Genomic DNA, 22,357 nt, shown 5'->3' with positions numbered 1-22,357 from the left:
GGAGGGGAGCCTGGGTAACTAGGAGGATGGATGCTGGTGCCCTTGACAGCAATAGGGAAGCTCAAAAGAAGGGAAGCTGGGGGGAGGGGAAAAGGAGAGGAAGATAATGACATCTGTTTTAGGCATGTTAATTTAAGATGATGATGAGATATCTAGTTCAAGATGTAGGAAAGGCAGGCAGTTGGTAATGGGAAAATGGGGCTCAGGAAGTAGACTAGGGCTGGATTTATTAATCTAGGAATCATTTCCATAAAGATGATCATTGAACCCAAGAGAGCTGATGATAGATCATTAAGAAAGTACTGAGGAAAAAGAAAAGAGAGCCCAGTGCCTAAGGAGATAACCAGTTAGCAGGAGTGATATGGAAAGAGATCCAGCTAAGGAGACTAAGAAGGAGTGGTCTGACAAATAGGAGAACCAGGAAGAGAGCAGGGTGACAACAACCTAGAGGAGACAGTATCCAAAAGAAGGTGATTAACAAGGTCAAATGACTCAGAAAAGTAAAAAAAAAAAAAAAAATGAGGATTTTTAAAAAATTAGATTTGGGAATTAAGAAATCATTAGTAACTTCTGGAGAGGGAAGTTTCAGGTAGATAATGAAGTCAGAAATCAGATTATGGAGAGGTTAGAAAAAAGGGAGAGGAAATAGAGACATGTAAAGTACATCACTTTTTCATGAGCAGTTCAAAGGAGGAGGAAAAATATAGCATGACAGCTAGCAGGGATGATCAGAATACATGAGGGATTTTTAAGGATGGGAGAGACATGAAATATCTGTAGACATCAAGGAAGGTGCCAGTAAATAGGGACAAATTTAATATTTGAGACTGGGATGACAGAAAGGACAATTTGCTAGAGAAGACAAGAAGGGAAAAGTTCAAGAGTCCATGTAGAGAAGGCTAGTTTTGGCAAGTAGAAGGGCCAGCTCTGCATCTGATACAGAAGTTTACTACATGTGTGACCAGTCATTTAAACTCACTGGGCCTCAGATTCCTCAAATGGAAAACAGGAACAGCTGCCTAGAAGACCTCTAAAGTCTCTTCCGGCTCTGTATCTGATCCAATGAGATCCAATACTCAAGATTACAAAAAAAATAAGGGAATGAGAGAGCTGAGTGCCAGTCCAAGTGCTCCCCTGCTATCCGACAATGTCAAGAATACTAGAGCAAAGTGCTTAACATGTTGGATAGAACTCCTGTGGAGAATTTGTGGAAGAACATGGACACAAGATGAAATGGCATGGATGGGTTGCAATCTGTATCGCCGGAAGGCGTATTTGTAGGTGAGACCCCAGGTCCATAAAGTCTTATCAGAAAACATATACTAGGTTCCTGATGTATGCCAAGTACAGTGCAGGCACTAAGGACACAAAAACCATGAGGCAGTATGGAGCAGGAGAATAAACACTGGAGATGTGACTCTGCACATTTACTAGCTAAATGACCTTGGGCAAGTCACTTCATTTTTATGGGTTTAAGCTTCCTCATCTATAAAATTAGAAGAGGAACACACACAACAACACTGACAAACACCATAAAATATTCCAAGTCAATGTGGGAAGGGCAGCAGAAAGATAAACACACACATACTTGACGCTTACTAGGTGTGTGACCCTGGGCAAGTCACTTAACCTCCACTGCCAAAGAAAGAGAGGAAGGAAGGAAGGAAAGAACACTAGTGTACTGTTGGTGAGCTGAAAACTGATCTAACCATTCTGGATACAGTTTGGATTTATGCAAAAAAAAAGTGATCAAAATATACATAGCCCTTTGACCCAGAGATCTGATGGCAGGGATATCAGATGTCAAAAACAGAAAGGTTCACATACATCAAAATAATTATAGTTTTTTGTATGTGGAAGCAAAGAACAAGAAACAAAGTAGATGTCTATCAACTATGGGAATGGTTAAACACACTGTGGTACAGGAATGCAAAAGAATATAAATTGAGCTATAAGAAACTATGAACATGAAGAATTCAGGAAACAAAAGACTTCTAAGAAGTGATGCAGGGCAAAATGAGCAACAATGAAAGAATAAATGAAAAAGAACAATGTACACAACAATTACAATGAAAATAAAAACTAAACTAAACTCTGTAATTAGAATGATCGAGAAGTTTTGGGATCTCTCCCTTGGTTGTAAAGATGAAGGAATAAGATGAAGGAAATAAATATAAAACGCACATACTATCATACATTGTTAATGTGTTGGTTGAATTTGTTGAAACGCTTTTTTTCTTTTCTTTTAATCTTCATAATATAACTTAATAGATGAATAATGAGAAAGACATTCAGAAATGAATGATTATAAAAGGTATCAATACAAATACCATAAAGTAAAAAATAAAAACTTGAAGGAAGAGGGAGTTAAGTTCTGACTAGATGATCTAATAAATCCCTTCTGATCCTAACATTCTGATTTTAAGGAGAAAATTGAATGAGTGTACTAGATGGCAGCAACCTTGACACAATGAAACACAAAGAAGAGACTGACAAAAGAATACTTCATCAATCAATCAACTAGCCATTAGTCAACTAGTATTCACTAAGTGTCTACTGCATGCCAGGCACTGTGCTATGAGATGGAGATCAAAAGAAAGGTAAAAGAGAGTCCTTCCTCTTTAGGAGTTCAAAGTCTAATGAGGGAGACAACAATTACATACAAATAGGATAGAGACTTATCAGTGTAGGGGGTGGGAAATGCAGAACCAGAAGGAGGCACAAACGTCATGGGGGACTGGAGGGGGTTCTCGAACAAAGTGGAACTCTAATGAAGATTTCGAGGAAGCCAAGAAAGTTGGGAGGGTGAGATGAGGAGGGGAAATTCCAGGCAGGGAGACAACCCGTCAAAAAGTTGGAATGTTTAACGAACAAGACCAGTGTTAATGGATCAAAAAACACATGGAGGAGAATAAAGTATAAGACTGAAAAAGCAGGGGTGGGACGGGGGTAAGGAGCAAGTTATGAAGGACTTTAAAAGCCATAGAGATGATTTTATATTTGATACTGGAAGTAAGAGGGAGCAACTGTTAGTTTACAGAATTGGGGAGGGGATGTCGGGAGGGGCTAGAGAGGCTAGAGATGAGGGGGGAGGGGAAGAATGACATGTTCAGACCTGTGCTTTAAGATCAATTTGACAACTGAGTGGAGGATGGATTAGAGAGAATGGCAAAGTCTATTACATCACAATGAAATGTTTTCATAATAGGTCTGTCATGTTCTACACGTGTGTGTCTCTACTATAATCAATGCTAGTTTCATATACACCACTTCTGAAAACAAAATGGCATAGAAAATTCAATTTTTGCTCAAAGGATTCATTGACTACTTTTACATTTGTATAACACTTAGAAGATAGAGATTTCTAATAATATACATAATGAGCTCAAATGTCAAAATAGGTTAAAAATGAGTTTTTAATCAGAAAGACTTTGCTTTTATCCTAAAGACTTTTGAAGCTTTTAAATTATTAGCTCTTAGGTTCTCTTTACAGCTAAGAAGAAAATTATATTTATATAAACCATCTATTGGTTCATACATTTTAAGACCTGCAAATTGGTGCTATAAACATTTCATAAGTCTGCTTCCAAATGCACCAGAATTTAAACAATTACACACTAAACAAAGTGTCTATAAGAGACTCTAGAATTATAAAACTAGAGGTCTTCTAATACAACTTCTACTCCAACCAAGAATTCAATCAGTCATTAGAGGTAACTTATACTGTGGTGAGAACACTGGATTTGGAATTAGAACACCAGAAGTCAGATCCTAGCTCCATCGATTATTACCTTAAATAAGTCATAGCCTCTCTTGGAGCTTCAATTTCCTCATCTACAATAAGGGAGAGGGAGGCGCAAAAAAGGTTCAATTACATGACCTTTAAGCTTCCTTCCAACTCAAAAGTGATGAACCTATGAATGTATAAGAACTTAATGTTTACAGGGGGCAGCTAAGTGTCGCAGTGGATAGAGCACTGGCCCTGGAGTCAGGAGGACCTAAGTTCAAATCTGGCCTCAGACACTTAACATTTACTAGCTGTGTGACCCTGGGCAAGTCACTTGACCCCAACTGCCTCAAAAAACAACAATAATGTTTACAGAGACCACTGTCCTAGGCACTGAGGGAAATACAAAGCAGTGATCAAACAGTCCCTTCCCTCCTAGTGTACCTACTGTCCAGCAAGGAGAAAAGAGACCATCAGAGATAAAAGAGAGTTCAAAAATAAAGTGCTAGGAGATATCAGAAAGGAAAGATCGTTATCAACTAAATCATTGTCAACCAATTCCAGATCACACCCCTTCTATTCCAGCCTTCATCCCCAGCTACTTCCCACTGGAAACTTGGATTTGGGCCTGGGAAAGCCCCACGGACTGTGAGAGATGAGCTTTCACCTTATCTGGTCCTGAACCAAGCCTCTACCTCATTTCCAGGTCACCAGCTCCAAATCAATGACTATTCCCCTCTTCCTTTTTCTAGATCATCTTTATGTGTCATCATCATCACCCACCAGAATTTAAACTCCTTTAAAATACAAGACTATCTGGTTTGGTTGTATTTGGATCCTTAGTGCTCAGAACAGTGATGGATGCACAGCAAGTGCTTAATAAATTATCTAAGCATCAGAAAGAAATCTTATACATCAATTTTACAAATAAATCCACATACAGATTAAAATTATTTCCTCACCTAATATGCTACAAAATTCCTTTGCCATCCAATTCTTAATAAATTGGAGGCCTACATTTGAGTTCTCACAAAATACTCTAGACCATTACTAATGACTTCAATCAGTAAGTAGTTATTAACTGTCTAATAGGTTAGGTGCCAGGCACTAGGAATATAAATGCAAAGAATGAACCAAACCCTACTCTCAATGAGCTTACATTCTAATAAAAGTACCTATAAAGACATTTACAGCATAAACATTAAGTGAATAAATACACAAAACACACATCCACTTATAATATATTTATGTTTGTATATACATACAAAGTAAATACAAGGTATAGAAGGGAAGGCACTAGTAGTTGGAGGGATCAGAATAGGCTTTCACGCTGAAGATGGTAACTAAGATACATCTTAAAGGAAAAGAGGTACTCCAAGTGTATTCCAAGCATGGGGTGATAGCCAGTACAAAGACTTAGGGAACAAAGACAATGTACTGTGAGAAATAAGAGAGTGGGCAGTTTGGCTGGATCACAGGTTATAAGAGAAGGAAATAATGTCCAATAAGTCTGGAAAAGAAAGTTGGGGTTAGGTTGTATAGGGCTTTCAAAGTTAAACAGACTTTATATTTTATTGTAGGGACAATGGGGCAGCTAGGTGGCACAGTGGATAGAGCACTGGCCCTGCAGTCAGGAGGACCTGAGTTCAAATCCAGCCTCAGACACTTTACACTTATTGGCTGTGTGACCCTAGGCAAGTCACTTAACCCCAAGTGCCTCACTTAAAAAAAAAAAAAGTGACATGTAGGGACAAGAGAAAGCCAATGGAGTTGAATAGGGTAGTCATGGTCAAATTCGGTTTAAAGGAAAAATTACTTGGCAGCAGTATATGGGATGGACTACAGTGGTAAGAGACTTGAGGCAGGAAGACCAATTAGGAGAGTGATGTAACAATCTACCTGAGAAGTGATGAGGGCTTGAACTAAGTGGTACTGAGTTGTTTGAGTGGAGAGAAGGGTCAATGGAAGAGACCCTGTCAAAGTAGAAAAGGCAAGATTGGCAAATGATTAGATTTGAAGTAAAGGAGAATAAGAAACTGAGAACAAATCTAAGATTAGGAATAAAAGACACGGGAAGGATGGTGGCACCTTCAGCAAAAATAGGGAAGTCTGGGGGGCAGCTAGGTGGCACAGTAGATAAAAGCACCGGCCCTGGATTCAGGAGGACCTGAGTTCAAATCTGGGACACTTGACACTTACTAGCTGTGTGACCCTGGGCAAGTCACTTGGCCCTCATTGCCCCACAAAAAAAAAAAAAAAAGGAAGTCTGGAAAAAATGACAGTTTAGGGAGAAAAAGAATGAGTTCAGATTTAAACATATCTCTGGGACCTCCCGTTTGCAATGTCCAATAGACAACTACTATCAAGGAATTAAAGGTTGGGGGAGAAACTGGTTGCTGAGATGTGGGAATCTTCTACATAGAGATGAATGTTAACCTCCTGGGAAATGATGTGGTTACCAAGAGAGCATGGATGAAGAAAAGACAACAGGATAGAACCCAGAGAAACATCCAGAATTAGGGTCCACCATGCAAATGATAAGACAGCAAAAGAGACTAAATATTCTCAAATAGAGAATCACAAAAATACAGAAAGAAGAGAGTATCCAGAAGAAGATGGTCAACAGATCAAATGCAGCCAAAAGGTCAAAAAGGATTAGGATTGAGAAAGAAAGAAAGAAAGAAAGAAAGAAAGAAAGAAAGAAAGAAAGAAAGAAAGGAAGGAAGGAAGGAAGGAAGGAAGGAAGGAAGGAAGGAAGGAAGGAAGGAAGGAAGGAAGGAAGGAAGGAAGGAAGGAAGGAAGGAAGGAAGGAAGGAAGGGACTTTTAGATTTGACAAATAATAAATTACTAGTAACCTCAGAGAGAGCAATTTTATTTGAATGATTACGTCAAAAGCCAGATTAAAAATGGTTGAGGAGCAAGAGAAAAGGAAGTAGAGGCACTGAATATAACCAAAGTTGTCACACCAACCCAAATCAGATTAAAATGTAATTGGGAAATGTTTAACAAAATAAAGTATAGTATGAAATAGATAATGTTAATTTGTGGTTTTCTAAGTCAATATGCTGCCAGCAGGTTCCATTTGAGCTTGACACCACTGGTGTAGACACTCTTTCAAGGACTTTGGCTGAAAAAAGGAGAGAGAAAAGATAACAGCTTGAGGAAAAACACTGAGTATTTTTTTAGTAAAGGTTTTTTAAGGATGGGGGAGACTTGTCCATATTTGAAGGAAGGAGGGAAGGAATCAGTTGACAGGGACAAACTGAAGATCCAAGAAAAAGTGGGAATGATCACAGTGCAATCTGAGAAAGAAAATTGGAAAGGGAAGGTTCCCATCAATTGGGGAATAGCTGAACAATTTAATACTCTTGTGGTATAAGAAATATTGAAAGGGACAGTTCCAGATAAACCTAGAAAGACTTGTATGAAATGATTCAGCGATGTGAGCACAACTAGGAAAACAATTTATACAATAACAACAATACTGGAATAATAACAATAACAGCTAAAATTTATATAAGTAACACCTTACTATTTCGAAGTACATATGTTATCTCATTTGATACTTCTACAACCCAGGGAGGTAGGTGTTATTATTATTCCCATTTTACTGATAAGGATACTGAGGCTGAAAGAGGTTAAGTGATTTGCCCAGGGTCACACAGCTAATTAATACTTGAGGAAGGACTTGAACTCAGGTCTTCCTGAGCTGAAGAGGCAGATGGTGGAAGTAAGTCATCCAGGGCTAAGGTTTAGAAAGAGGAGAGAAGTGGCAGAGCAAGAAGAGGCACCAGGGCAAGAGATTCAACCCTAAGCACTTATGAAGGCAATGGTCATAAAGATCCTGACTGCGATAGTTTTTCCAAAAACCCTGAATTCCAAGTCAGAACAGCTGCATTCAAGTCTACTCCTTGCTACCATGTGATGCTAGCAGTGCGGTGCAGCAGAGAGGCATCAGAAGACTGGTCTCTCATTCTCAGTATTGTCACTTACTAGCTATGTGACCTTGGGCACATTTCTTAAGCTCTCTGTAGTTTCAATTTCCTTATCTGTAAAATGAGAAGGATGAACTAGATGTCTGAGGTGCCTTTCTGTTTGAAATTCCTGTCCATGAAGAGTACATATACATGAAGAACCTCTGTTTACTCATCTATGAGATGAAAGGGATGAACCAGATGATGTCTCTCTTGGTGCCAAGAAGAATAAGTCTGATTCTTCTTCCACAGGGTAGCCTTCCAGATATTTGAAGACATCAATTATGTCCCTCCTAGTTTACTAGTCTAGACTTTATCCTATAAGGGGGAGATAGAAGGGAAAGGAACAGAGCTGAAGGTTTTTGAGCACAAGCAAAATATATGAAAGCAGCATTTGAAGAAAAATAATCCAACAATACCCACTGGATAGGAGAGAGAAAATTTTAGAAGCAGACAGACCTGTCAGGAGAGTGTTCTAAGTCTAGACATGATATACAGCATGAGGTGATGAGGATTTATGATGATGGTGGTAGTAAAAATTGAAAGGGCATTTGGAAATAACTTTACAAAGAAAGAATGAACACGTCTGGTTAATAATCAAGAGTGAGAGGGAAGAGACAAGAACAACAAACTTCCAAGGCTGAGGGCCTGGAAATAGTGGTTCCATTGACACATATAGTAAAGTGTAGTAGAGAGCTGGTTTGAGGAAGAAAATAATGAGTTTGGTTTCAGACACATTGAATGTAAGGTGACAGTAGAACATCTAGACAATAATAGATACAAAACTGGATGTTCACACCTGGCATTCATGAGAAATTTGGTCTGGACTAGAGATGTATATTAGAAGTCCTGTTAGAAGTGACTTTTAAAAAACTATTATTTGCTTCACTGGGAAAAATTTGGGATTACAAGTAAACATCAATGCTTATGAACAACTAAAGACAGCTAACTTCACTGTTCCATTTTCCTGACTTAAAAATGTATTTCCCAAAAATAAAAATTTAAAAGGAGCACCATTAAATCAGTCACAAGGTACTTATGTCCCCAGGGCAGGTGGGTGAACAGTGCCACACTATATGAACCCAGTGATAGATCTAGATAAGGAAAACTGATTTCATTTTTGTAAAACCTGTTTTCCTTTCCCTGACTTTACCTTCAGGTTCCAAAAATAGTTACTGGAATTTGGTTAAGCCAAAAGTTTTCAGGATTAAGAAAAATGTTTTCTCAACTATGGAAGCTAGGTTCCAACAGCACTTCATATATACGTTTATATAAATGTACATCACGAATCCACCTAACTTTCTCCCTTTGGAAGCTTGGAGGGAGAAAGTCGAGAGAGAATCAGGCCCATGATTACAGTGACAGAGGGAATAAACTGACACCTGCTCCAACAACCTAGTGTTAGAGAATTGCCTAGGATACTGAGAAGTTCAAATACTTAAATTCTGGGTCACATGATCCTTTCTAAATTTTAGTTTAAAATAAAGAGGAGCTAAAATTTGCATCTAACCATGTATAACAGGGTTGCTTATCTTTTTGTATTCTTAACTTAATGGGGTTTATTTATACTACAAAGCAAAATTTCAACAATGTTGGTAAGCAGAAAAAATTACAACTGAATTACAAATAACTTTCATATGGAAAATAAGCAAAAAAGAATTTTGTTCCCTAGCTTCAGAAATCTCTAAAAAGGTTCTAAAGTGATACTGTTATCCTTGCCTTCTTACTGCAAATATATCATTCCAATTTTTCCAGTCTATGTCTTCTTTCCATTCTACATTTTCAGCCAGTAATGAAAACTGGAAAAGGGCCACCACATTTCTAATACAATAAAATCTTCACTGAGCAAAACAGAGCACTGGTATAATGCAATCAACTTTAAGTGGGCAATAAATACAGAAACTACTTTCTCTAAACAACTAATTATAAATGAAGACATTCACTTAATGCCCTTTAACCTAATAACACAGAAGCTAAAAGTCTAAATCAAATTAGACATTCCACTGCCATCAAAACTGACACTCTATGGATGAATCCTCCAACTAAAACCTTGCTCAGAGTAAACAAAACCCAATCTGAGCCATTCCTTCCTAAAAATTGGGAACAATAGTAATCTAAGTACTTTTTTCACAAATAATACCACTCATCCACAAAAATACCTGGCATTTACTGGAACCAAAACCATTACTCTTCTTTCAGGAAAGAACTCTGCCCAAAGCAAGGGGTACCACTCTCATGTTTAGCAGTGATAAAAATCAAAAGAGGTCTCCTCAACTATATTTCAATATACCAGAGGTGCCTAATGTCAGAATGAACCTAAATCTTCCCTCATTACTATTTTTCCCTCAAAAAAAGGGCATTGCTGGACTCCCAGGTGCCCACCTCTCTCCAGCAGGTACCCCCTCCAAAACAGGGCACCTGAAAGTCAAAATCCTCCCCTCAAAGTTTCCTGAAAGCTTTTTCCTTCCCTTCAGTGACCCTTCTTGACCCTTTCAGGTCAGCTACTACTTCCTTCATGAAAACTTCCCTCTTCACCAACCCAGAGACAGAGGATTATTTTCTCAAATTTTCTTAAAATCTTTTCTCTCATTTCTGCTTCCCTTTTATTATATCTACCTTGTATTATACTTTTTTGTGCACTTTCTTCATCTCCATAGCTTTTAAGCTCTTTGGGGTCTAGGAAATGCTTTTCATTCTCAATCACTGTGCTCCCAGAGAACAGACCATAACAAGTACTTCATAAACTATAAATTTAACCTGCAGTACAGACAAAAGCTCTGAAGTTTTGTAGGCCCACTTTCAGCTCCTGCTTTAATTTAATGAAACCTCCTCCTTTTCAATAATGATCTGCCCCCCCCCCAAATGAATGGTCCACTTCTATCTCCTCTATTGTATCCCCACAAATTTTATTACCATGCTCCTATTCCTATAGAAAACTGTACCCTTTCTCAGTCCCTGAGCCTACCTGAACCTGTACTATATCTCTGGAAAACACACTTTCTGGAAACTCACTTTCTTCATCTGTAAAAGGAAGAGCAGTTAGGGGCAGCTAGGTGGCGCAGTGGATAGAGCACCGGGCCTGGATTCAGGAGGACCTGAGTTCAAATTTGACCTTAGACACTTGACACTAGTTGCATGACCCTGGGCAAGTCACTTAATCCCAATTGCCTCACTTAAAAAAAAAAAAATGAGGGGCAGTTAGGTGGCGCAGTGGATAAAGTGTCAGGCCTGCCCTGGAGTCCAAAAGACTCATCTTCCTGAGTTCAAATCTGGCCTCAGACACTTACTAGCTGTGTGATCCTGGGCAAGTCACTTCACCCTGTTTGCCTCAGTTTCCTTAGCTGGAAAAGGAAATGGCAAACCACTCCAGTATCTTTGCCAATAAAACCCAAGGGGCAAGGAGGAGAAAGGGCAAGACTGAAACCACAGAACAACAAAATGAGGGAACTGGACTAATGGCTTCTGGGATCACTTCCAACTGTGGGTCTAAAAACGTTAACCCCAACTCTATTCCACCCCAGTTTAGTTTTCTCCTGGATCAATCACTGAAATCCTCATCTTTCCTAACACAGACAATGAATGGCCTTATCTTTCCCCAACACCAAACAAAAGAACCCCAAACCCTACTTCCCAGACCCATTCCTATGCACCAGATGCCTCCACCCTTATTCTAGCCACTACTGCAATCACTGGCCCTACCCAGATGGTCCTCACCTTCCCACCTTCCAGCCACGGAGACCCAGGGTCCTATATTCTCCCAACAGAGACATACCATCTCTAACCCTACCGTGGGAGACCCTCCCTAGAGTCCCCCAGCTATGCAATCTGGCATCCCCTGACTCAGCCGGCCCCTGGTCCAGCTTTCCCTGACATTCCTCCGGGGCTTTGGGGTTTTTGAAGGGCCTCCTCCACCACATCTCAGAGAAGTGGCCAAGGCCAGGGTGATTTTCCCTACTCCTAGGCCCCTATCCCGCCCCTCCTGGGTCCTGACAGTTTCGGCCCAGAAGCCCCTAGACTCAACACACAGATGCAGTGTCACACAGTGTCAGTGTCACAGTCACACAGTGTCACCCACAGTGTCTCACAGTGTCAGTCACACAGCGTCAGTGTCATGCAGTGTCTGTGTCCCACACAGTGCCGTGTCACATCAGCGTCCGTGTCCCGTCCGTGTCCCACAGTGTCCCAGGTGCTCCCTCGCTGGCTCACCTGAAGCGGCCCCCGCAGTGCTGGCACTGGTCGCCCACCCAGCCGGCCGGGCAGACGCACTGGCCCGTGCCCGGGTTGCAGCGGCCGCCGTTCACGCAGGGCCGGTCGCACTCCTTGGCCTCGGCCGCGGCCGAGCCCGACGCTGCGGCCGCCGGAGCCGCCGCCTCGGCCACCCGAGGCAGGCGCAGGGGCAGCGGCAGCAGTAGCAGCAGCAGCGGCAGCAGCAGCAGCGGCGGCGCCGGCGGGGGCCGCAGGAGCGGCCGAGACCCCGGCCCCGGCGCGGGCCGCCCGCTCCTCTCCCTCGCCCTCGCCCTCTCTGTCAGCAGCGCCGCCGCCGCCCGGCCCCGGCCCGGACCCCGGCACTGCGGCAGGGGCCTCCGCGTCCCCTCGGTGCTCGCCGCCGCCCCCGCCGCCGCCGTTGGCCTCTTCTTCTGCCTTCCCTCGGCGGCCGCCGACACCATCTTAGGGGGGCAGAAACGGCTTCCCCCTCTCGTCACACACACAGACACACACACTCGCCCGGACCTGCTTCGCCTTCTCCAGGACGGGACGAGACGGACGGTGGCCCGCTCGGTCAGAGCCGAGGGGGAGGGGGAAGGGAGGGAAAGGGGAGGAGAGGGAAGGAGAGAGAAGGGGAGGGAGGGAGGGGAGGGGCGAAGACAGGAGAAGGGGTGGGGGGAAGGTGACTGGGGCGTGCGCAGTAGAGGTTCTAGGCGCCGCTGTAGGAGGGGCCGGCCGGAGCTCCGGCTTCCGCGTGGCCGGGGGGCGCGGCGTCAGTGCGGACCGCGGTGTCCCGGGGCAGCCCGTGCTGGGCTCGGGCGCGAGCTCCGTCCCGCGCGCTCCCCTCGGAGTGCCCCAGGCTCGAGCCCACGACTCTCTTCCCCCGCCCCCCGGGAGTCTGCCAACACCTGGTGAGGCTCTGCCCTGCGGGCTGGAGGAGCGCCCCGACCGATCGATCGATCGATAGATTGATGGATGGATGACGTGCCTCTGGCGGGCCCAGCCCCGGCTCCTAGGCAGAGCAGCGAGAAGGCGCCCCCTGGTGGCCGGCGGCGGTTCTCGAGAATCCTAGCTCGGTGCTGGGGCCCCACGGTCGGTGAAGGACCGACGCCTGCACACATCCTCCAGATCCTTCCTTTCTGAATCTACGCCACGCCCTGTCCCTTCCCCCGCCCTCTCCCCTCCTCACCTTTTTCCTTCTCACCCTACTCCCCTTCTCCTTCCCCCCTCCCCTTCCTTAACCTTAACCCTTCCACCCCACCTCTCCCTCCTTTTTCGTCCCCCACCCCTCCCCTTCTCTTCCCCCACCCTCTCCCGTTTTCACCCCACTTTTCCCTTTTCCTCCCTCCTCACTTTCTACTTCCGCATCTCCATCTACTTGCCCACCCTCTCCCCCTTTCTACCTCTCCTCCCTCTTGCCTCCTTTTCTCACCACCTTCCCCCCTTCTTCCCTCACCATCAAAATTCCACTCCGCAACATTCCCCCAAAATTCTTCCCTTTGAAATTCTCCTGAGCACCTCCTCGAATAATGTCCTTTTATCACTAACCCTTCAGAATCCCTGAAAACCCCCAACACCATCCCTCACCATTACTTTTCAATAATTAAAAATCATTTTCCCCGAGGAAATTAAGGTCGTTAGTTGTTTTGAGTTGGAAGAAACCTCTGAGATCATCTGAGGTACATAGTGATACAAACTAAGCAGGAATACCAAGGTAGGGAAGCAAATGGAAATAAAGTTTTGAGAGTTTTAAGTAGGTCTCAGAATCCCACCAAGAAGCCCTTTCTAGTCTTGGAAGAAAAGGAAAAGCCTCAAGTTCATCCTGCTCATCTCAGCTTCCCAGTTGATCCTCACAACAAAACCCTCAAGGTAAAGACTTAAGTAAAGTCCCCAATTTGCCAGGTAGAGGCTAAGTGATTGGCCAGGGGTCGCACAACAATGTAAGTGGTAAAACTCTCCTGACTTGAAATCTCTTGCTATTTCCACTACACCGTGAAAACTTTACACAAAGAAATCCGTGAGAAATTGGCCTGGTCCTCAGAGCTTTGCCAATGCCTCTTCTTGATTAATTTCACTCTCCCTGGAGTCCTGGTCATTTGGCTACTTCTCCCAATTTACCAAAACCCTCTCCCCACAATTATCACGAGCTCTTTGAGAACTAGAGGCTGTGTCTTATTTAGCTTTGTATACTCCAGGCCTAATCCTGTCTGGCACATACATGTTTGATAAATCTTTATTGATTTTGAAAGTGGGAGGAGGTCTGGGACCACGTTGCAAAGCTTCTTGTTTGCCGGGTTAAGGACAGCTTATTTTAGCCTGTATGTAGTTGAGAGCCATTGGTAGATTCTAAGCAAAGGAGTGATAATAGTGTCTTAAGAAGATTATTCCGGGTCTGGAGTGCAGGATATACTGGCAGTCTTTCATAATGTACCTTCATTTACCTCAAGTGAAACTACCAGAATATCACACACCTCTACATTCATATGTTAGTACCAAAACATAATCCAAATTTAAATGATATATTAAGTAGAAATAGTTTATGTATGAGTTCCCTCAAATACTTTGATTTTGAGCTAAACATGTTCTTTCTACCATTATTAAAGGTACCATTGTTACAAAACTAAACAGCCCCTGCCCAAGAAACAAGGGATGTAAATTGGGCAGAAATGACATCAGTGTTGGAAATTTCACACAGATAACTTTTGTTTTGGTTTTTGGTTTTTGGCGGGGGCAATGGGGGTTAAGTGACTTGCCCAGGGTCACAGAGCTAGTAAGTGTCAAGTGTCTGAGGCTGGATTTGAACTCAGGTACTCCCGAATCCAGGGCCGGTTCTTTATCCACTGCGCCACCTAGCTGCCCCCACAGGGATAACTTTTAAAAATATTTAAGCAGTACAGTGAGGGCTGCCGTCTCCAAACAAGGAGACCCCAAATTTGGGAACAAAGTCAGAAAATGTGACTCAGAGAAATGAAATCTCCCCCAAATCGTCATAGAATAGATGAGCTTAACCTACTACCCAAATCACCACCATTAGAAACATTTGTAGGTTGGTGATATGGCTAAGGGGCTTTTCTGAATCTCAGTCAAGGATCTAGGAGACTCTCTCAAAAAAGGAAAATATCAATTTAAAATGTAGCTAATATAATTGTTAGATTGGAAACTGTAATGTGGCTACTATTTTTTTGAAAGTGTTGGGATGACAGAATTTTTATAGGCAAGTCAGAATTTGTCAGTATGTATCTATGCAGCTTGACCTCAGAATTGTCCCTGGGGAAAAAGCAATCTGATTCTAGATAACCAGTATTGGTTCTATAGACAGAAACATACCTAAAACTGTGAGATCAATTTGTCAACATATGCTACCTAGGTTAATGGAAATAGCCTTTCAGTACTTTCAACTCATTTTGCTGTGGTTTATGTTCAAGGGCAGCTAAGTGGCACAGTGGCCTAGAGTTAGGAAGACATCTCCCTGAGCTCAAATCAGCCTTCAGACACTTGGTTTAGCAAGAAGGCAGATGAAATTCCGTTTTAAACTTATAATAACAATCCAAAGCACTATCATGATGCCCTGAAGACTATTTGGGGGCTAATATGGTGCATCTCAGCTACTCAGTGTTGGTGGAGCCACACTGATTAGTGATAAGGATATGATCCTGGAGAGATGGGCTGAATACTTCCATAGTGTTCTCAACAGATCATCATCAATCAATGCTTAAGCCATTGACTATATACCTCAGGTTGAAGTCCATCCCCCTCTAACCCAACTTCAAACTGAAGAAGAGGTTTTGAATGCTATTTGGCTCCTCTCGGATGGCAAAAGCACCTGGTGCTAATTCTATTCCAGCTGAGATTTACAAGGCAGGGGATCCACTGCTCATACAAAAGCCAACTGAACTTTTCTGGCTTATATGGCAAGAGGAGGTTATCCCTCAGGGGTTCAAGGATGTTCACTGTCTCCATCTCTATAAAGGAAAAAGAAATAGGTTGCCCTGTGACAATCATGGGGGAGGGAGTCTCTCTCTTAGTCATTTCTGGCAAGATTCTTGCCAGAGTCCTCCTTAATAGGCTGATCCTTCACCTGGAAGACAGTCTTGTACCCAAGAGCCATTGTGGCTTCAAAAAGGGCAGAGGAATGGCCGATATGGTGTTTGCTGCCCAACAACTCCCAGAAAAATACTAGGAGCAGAACAGAGATCTGTACACAACAGTCATCAGTCTGACCAAAGCCTTTAATCTTGTTAGTCATGAGGGCTTGTGGAAAATCATGGCAAAATTTGGTTGCCTAGAAAAGTTTATCGGTGTTGTACATCAGTTTCATGACAACACGCTTGCAAGCATTGTGTTCTGCATACTGAACAATGCTCTCACTGTTTCCCAGTTACCAATGAAGTGAAGCACAGATCTGCGTGCTTGCTCTTTTAGCATGATGTTTTCAGCAATGTTATGAAACGCCTTCACTGAGGATGAAAAAGGCATCAAGGTCAGCTACCAAACCAATAGTAAATTATTTAACTTGAAAAGGCTACAAGACAAGACTAAAGTGGAAGGAGAGTTGGTGCATGATTTTTTTGTTCACAGATGATTGTGCACTCAATGCAGCCTATGAGGCTGAGCTGCAATTGATTCTCTGCTGCTTATGCTAATTTTGGACTAACAATTAACACTAAGAAAATGCAGTTTCTCCATCAGCCAGCACCACACCATGTATATATGGAAACATTGGTTATAGCAAATAGAAAAATGTTGAATGCTGTGGATAGGTTCACTTACCTTGTCAGTATGCATTCCAGTGATGATGAAGTTGATGCATGCATTGCCAGAATTTGGGAGGCTCTGAAGAAAAGTGTGGGGAAAAAAGAGGTATTAGACTGCCTACCAAAATTGAAGGTCTATAGAGCTGTTGGGCTGACCTCATTGTTGTATGCCTGGGAAACCTGTCATAGTATACCAGTGCTATGCCAGGTAACACTTGCTTCCATTTGAATTGTCTTAGGAAGATTCTGAAGATCACATAGCAAGATAAGGTACTGGACACTGAGGTCTTTTCTTGTGCCGAACTGCCAAGCACTCTGTACTGCAGGGAGCACAACTCTGATGGGCTGGTCACAGTGTTTGAATGCCAAACATACATTTGTCTAAAAGTCCAATTTATGGAAAACTTAAACAAGGCAAGTGCTCACATGGAGGTCAGAAGAAGCAATACAAAGAATGTTGTCAAGTTCTCTCTGAAGAACTTTGGAATTGATTGTGCAACATGGGGGACACTGGCAAAGGACTGCCCAAGCATGGTGTGCCCGCATAAAAGGCACTGTGCTCTAGGAGCAAAGCAGAATTGCAACAGCTCAAAAGAAATGTGAGATGTACAAATTTAGAGACATCTCCACTCCAGATGTTCATGTGGCCTATTTGTGCCTCACCTGTGGTAGAGCCTTCTGAGCCCATATTGGTCTGATCAGCCACAGTCAGACACATTGTTCCTTGATCCCAGCATAGTGATGTAATTTTGGTCCTCTTCCAGAACAAAGGACAACCATCAGTGTGATCTTGGGCAAGTCACTTAACCCTGTTTGCCTCAGTTTTCTCATCTGTAAAATGAGCTGGAGAAGGAAATGGCAAACCATTCCAGTATCTTTGCCAAGAAAACCTCAAATTGGGGTCACAGAGAATCAGATGTGACTGAAAAAGCCAACAGGACAACAATGCTTGCCAAACAATCTGATTTTTTAATTTGGTCTCCTGAGTGGACTTAGCCATCAGTAGGGCATGCCCTTTACAAATAGCCAACACCAGTTCTCGTGCTAGATTTATTTCCCATCGTGAATTAATAAATTCGTCTCCTGAGTGGACTTTCATACCAAAAGGGAGGACCTGTGCAGTCAACCAATGTTAGTTCTCATGCCAGGTATGTTTCCCATTTGTAAATTAACAAATTGGCATTCTGGTTTATAAAACAATCTCTAGTGAATTTGATTAGCATTAACCAGTTGCCCAGAGCAGATCACTCTCCTGAGTAATTAGATAAAGTAGAGTTTGTCAACCTGCAAAGCTAAGGACCAGACCTAGGCTTATCCCTATGAAATATCCAGAAAACATCACTGAGGTGTCCTTCCTTACCTGGGAGGTAAGGTGTGATTATTATCCCCATTTTATGAGTGATGAAACTAAGGCAGAAGTTGTGACTACCCCAACTTTTGGTTTGTTTGGTTTTGGTTTTTTGGTTTTTTGGTGTGTTTTTTTTTAATTTTTTTAGTGAGGCAATTGGGGTTAAGTGACTTGCCCAGGGTCATACAGCTAGTAAGTGTTAAGCGTCTGAGACCGGATTTGAACTCAGGTACTCCTGACTCCAGGGCCGGTGTTCTATCCACTGCACCACCTAGCTGCCCCCTGGTTTGTTTGTTTTTTAAAAATCACATATGCAGAAATTTATTTTGATTTGGGTCAGGGTCTCTTCTGTGTGGGAGGTGCTGGTGCCCCTCCCTCTCTGCTTCAGCTGAGCCAAAAAGCCCCATGGGCTGTACAAGACGCCAGGTCAGACATCTGGGGTTGGGGGGGAAGCCCCCAGCTCCCTCCGACCTGAGCAGAGCTTTGTGAGAGATCCTGGACTGATACAGGCCAGGCTCTGGAGTAGCCTGAGGCACTTGAGGCTTGAGTGCATCCCCCCACCACCAGCTGCAGCCCTGGCTGGCAGATTAGCTTGGTCTGTGGGGGCGCAGGAAGCTCTGAGATTTGAGTGGAGAGAAGAAAAGGTATATATAGACCTGGGAGTTAGACTCAGGGCTGACAAGGAGACAGGGGTGCTGAGAAGAGGACTGGAGGTGGCTGATGAGATGGCAAAGGTTGGAGCACGGCAGACTAGAGATGGGGCTACAAGGACGCAGGAGAAGATGAGGACTAGGAGCAGGGAAAAGAGAGGCCAAAGGGCAGACTGACGGAGCATACAGACAGACAGAAGGTCAGTGAGAGAGAAACACAGGAGTTCAGTGGTGGCAGTAAGGAGAGGAAAGTTAGAAGCAGGGGATTTACAAAGTGAAAGGGTACAGGCGGAATTAGTGAAAGTAGCTGAGCAAGTGAAAATACCTGGAGGTGAGAGGTGGCTAAGGCCCTTATTGTATTAAAAAAGTTCCAAAGCAGCAGGTGGGAAAGAGACAGTGGAAAGAGAGGCACCGCAATGCAGTCAGTTTGTACATTTTATTTCCCTGTATTCTTAATTTTAAATAGTATCTCAAATAAACTCTGCTTTGATTATTTAGTTAAGAGGCTTCTTAATCTTTTGCTTATCAATTTGGGAGAAGAGCAGTGTGGTGGAACTTTATAAACGGCCCACATTAAATGAACAGCAGTCAGATAGCCAAACAGTCAACAGTCCCAGATTAAGTACCCCAGTCGGCTTTAGCCCCCCAAACTAGGCCCAGTTAATAATAATATTTTTTACACATATAAGGAATATTAGCTTCTAAGTCCAAATAAATATATTTTGTTATGGTAAAGGAAAAGCATACCATTCTTCTACTTTTCAATGTTTTATTATTTGATTAAAGAAAAAAGGACTATAATAGTTTATCAAAGGACTGTTCTTCATCTATTGATATAATCATATGATTTCATGCTTTCCATTGATGTGGTTTGTTACACAATTGTTTCCCTGATATTGAATCATCCTTGCCTTCCTAATAGACTTTTAAAAATATTATTACATCCCATTGGCCTGCATTTTATTTGATATATTACCATTGATATTCACAGTGTCGTAGAACTAGAGCTGGGGGAGATCTGAAAGACCATCCATTCTATTACTCACTCTTTATAGAAGAGAAACCTGGCTGGGGGGGGGGGGGTGGGGCTGGAAGGGAGATACTTGCAAGGGGAATAGACTCACCCAAGGACATATGGATAGCCACTATAAAAGACTCAGGTTCTCTTTCCCCCCAACCATTGTTTTTTCCATGTTGCCTCGTTAGGGCAGTGGCTTATTGGCTCAAGAATACTATAGTACTCTTGCTTTGCCTTTTCATGACCAAATTTGATTATTAAAACCTATTTGCCTTATAGAAACGGTATAGTAGAATGCTCTTTCTCATTTTTGAAAGAAGTTTATAGAGAGAGGAATGCATTTTAAGGGTTTTTTGTTGCATTTTGTATTTTACATCAGCCTTTTTGAGACATGCTGTGTTATTTACCCTCCTCTGAAACAACAGAAAAACAGTTAGGCCACCCACACCAACCCAGTTGCCAAGTATAGACTCAGTGCCATATTTGTTCTCCAAAGTCACTATTATAAGAAGATGTGTTTCATCATTGGCCACGATATTTAATCTGAGTTTAGTTACCTTTTCTTTTCTTTTTCATTCACACATTATCATTTCCTTCATGTTGTAGTCATTGGGAAGTAGTATGATGTGTGGACATAGGGCTGGACTTGGAGTCAGAACTGATTGCTGATCCTGCTCATGACACTGACTAGATGGTGGTCTCTGTGGATTTATTGTGCATCCAACTACATAACTGAAGGCTTCTGTAAAGTCAGCATGGGATGGTTTCGGGGAAACAGTACTGTCTTTGAAACCAAGGATCTGGGCCTACATCCCAGCCTGACACTTAGCATGTGTGTGGCCTCAGGCAAGTCATTTTGGCTTTCTAAGTCCACATTTCTCATCTGCAAAATGAAAAGTTTGAGCTGATCCTTCCCAAACCAAATGACTTGTTCTTTAAATATTTTATTCACCTCAGTCGTGGATCCATCTTATCCTGATGACGTTTTTTTATGGGCCAACACATTAATGACCTATTTCAATTTTACTTCTAAAATGAGTTTGCTTAAGTTGTGTGATTCCTGCTTCACCAATTTGAAATTTTTATATTTTGGGAAATATTCATCCATTTGTTTTGTATTTTTTTACTTTGTTAACATATAGCTGTATACAACAGTCATTAGTGGTTTTCTTTATTTTGCTTTAATCCCTTCTTTCTCTGGTAGTTTCTTTTATTTCTTCTTGTAATAGCGATGATTACTTTCTTGTATGGTTGGTTGAGATGGCCACTAAGGTCCCTTCCACCTCTCAAATTCTGTGATTCACTCTTCATTATGATCTCTTCTTTCTCATTTTTGATTCTGGCAGTTTGATCATCACATCTACCTTTTTTTGATTAAATTTTTTAATGCCTTATCAGTTTTATTAGCCTTTCAAAACCAGCTCTTTGTTTTACTTATTCAGTTATTTTATTTTTTTTTGTATTTCCTTTTTCAGTAATTTCTCTATACCACCTTTTATGTATTAATTTGTTCATTTTCTCATTTAACTGCCAATAACTCATTCATTTTCTTTTTTCTTGTTAATATAAGCATAAAGGTTTTGAGGTATAAATTTGTTTCTCAGTTATTATCATAAATTCTATTATATTTTATTACTATTGTTTTCTATATTTGTTATTTTTTTATTTTAAGCATTATTCAAGTAATTTTCAACTATGTCTGGACCTGCTTCTTTTGATCATATTATCCTTAAAGACTATTACGATTGTATCATGTCTTACAAATAGTTTTTTGAATATTTGCTTCTCTGAATTTATCTGAAACTTCTTTAAGTCCCAGAAAAGGATCAATTTTTGTGAATAACCCATCTATATTTTTTAAGTATACACTCTTTTTCCCATTCAGTTTTCTCTCTGTCTCTCAAATATAATTTCTTCAATGCTTGATTCAATTCAATTTCTTTCTTGGTAATTTCTTTTTCAGATATATCTATTTTCATGGTTATATCATATTGGGTCACTTCTTGAAGGTGAACCTATGAAAGAATATGAACTAGAGTTGCTCAGGAAAGACAGTATGAATGAGTTGTGCTCTGCATTACTAGAAGGAATTTCCCAGTCAATGAAAAACAGCCATTTGAGTATATCATATTTCATTAGTAGAATGTTGAAATCTCCCACCATTATTGATTTTCCCCTCTAATGTTTTTCACAACTCAGTTAAATTTTCCTTTATAAATATAGTTGCTGTGCCTCTAGGTACATAGATAGTTAATTTTTTTCATTCTTAAAATTACCTTGAATTTTCTGGGTACAGTTCCACTCAATAAACATTTATTAAATTTATTAAAAGCCTACCATGGGGCGGCTAGGTGGCGCAGTGGATAAAGCACCGGCCCTGGATTCAGGAGTACCTGAGTTCAAATCCGGCCTCAGACACTTGACACGTACTAGCTGTGTGACCCTGGGCAAGTCACTTAACCCCCATTGCCCCTCAAAAACAAAAAGCCTACCAGATCATGTCAGTCATCAGTCAATGAGCATTTATTAAGCACCTGCAAAGAGCTAAGGATATAAAGAAAGGCATGGGCTAAATGGTTGGAATTCAAAGATTAAAGAATGTCACGTTCCCTTTCCCTTTTGGAGCTTATATTACATTTTTTATCTCTTTTAATGCTTTCTGATTCCAATTTGTCTTGG

General features: G+C 41.8%; 1 protein-coding gene across 1 annotated transcript in view; it reads right to left on the bottom strand.

Moving 5' to 3' along the window:
• The window catches only part of ATRN (attractin), a 248,909-nt gene extending 236,397 nt beyond the window's left edge, over positions 1 to 12,512 (bottom strand). The window contains 1 exon segment of the mRNA XM_043973429.1: positions 11,909 to 12,512. Within this exon segment, the coding sequence (XP_043829364.1) occupies positions 11,909 to 12,369 (461 nt within the window). The 5' untranslated portion in view covers positions 12,370 to 12,512.
• Between the last annotated feature and the right edge of the window lie 9,845 nt (positions 12,513 to 22,357).

Source organism: Dromiciops gliroides, chromosome 6, assembly GCF_019393635.1.
Source record: "Dromiciops gliroides isolate mDroGli1 chromosome 6, mDroGli1.pri, whole genome shotgun sequence".
Lineage (NCBI taxonomy): Eukaryota > Metazoa > Chordata > Mammalia > Microbiotheria > Microbiotheriidae > Dromiciops > Dromiciops gliroides.
Note: the sequence above shows the minus strand (reverse complement) of the source record. Positions and strands in the feature narration are given on the sequence as shown.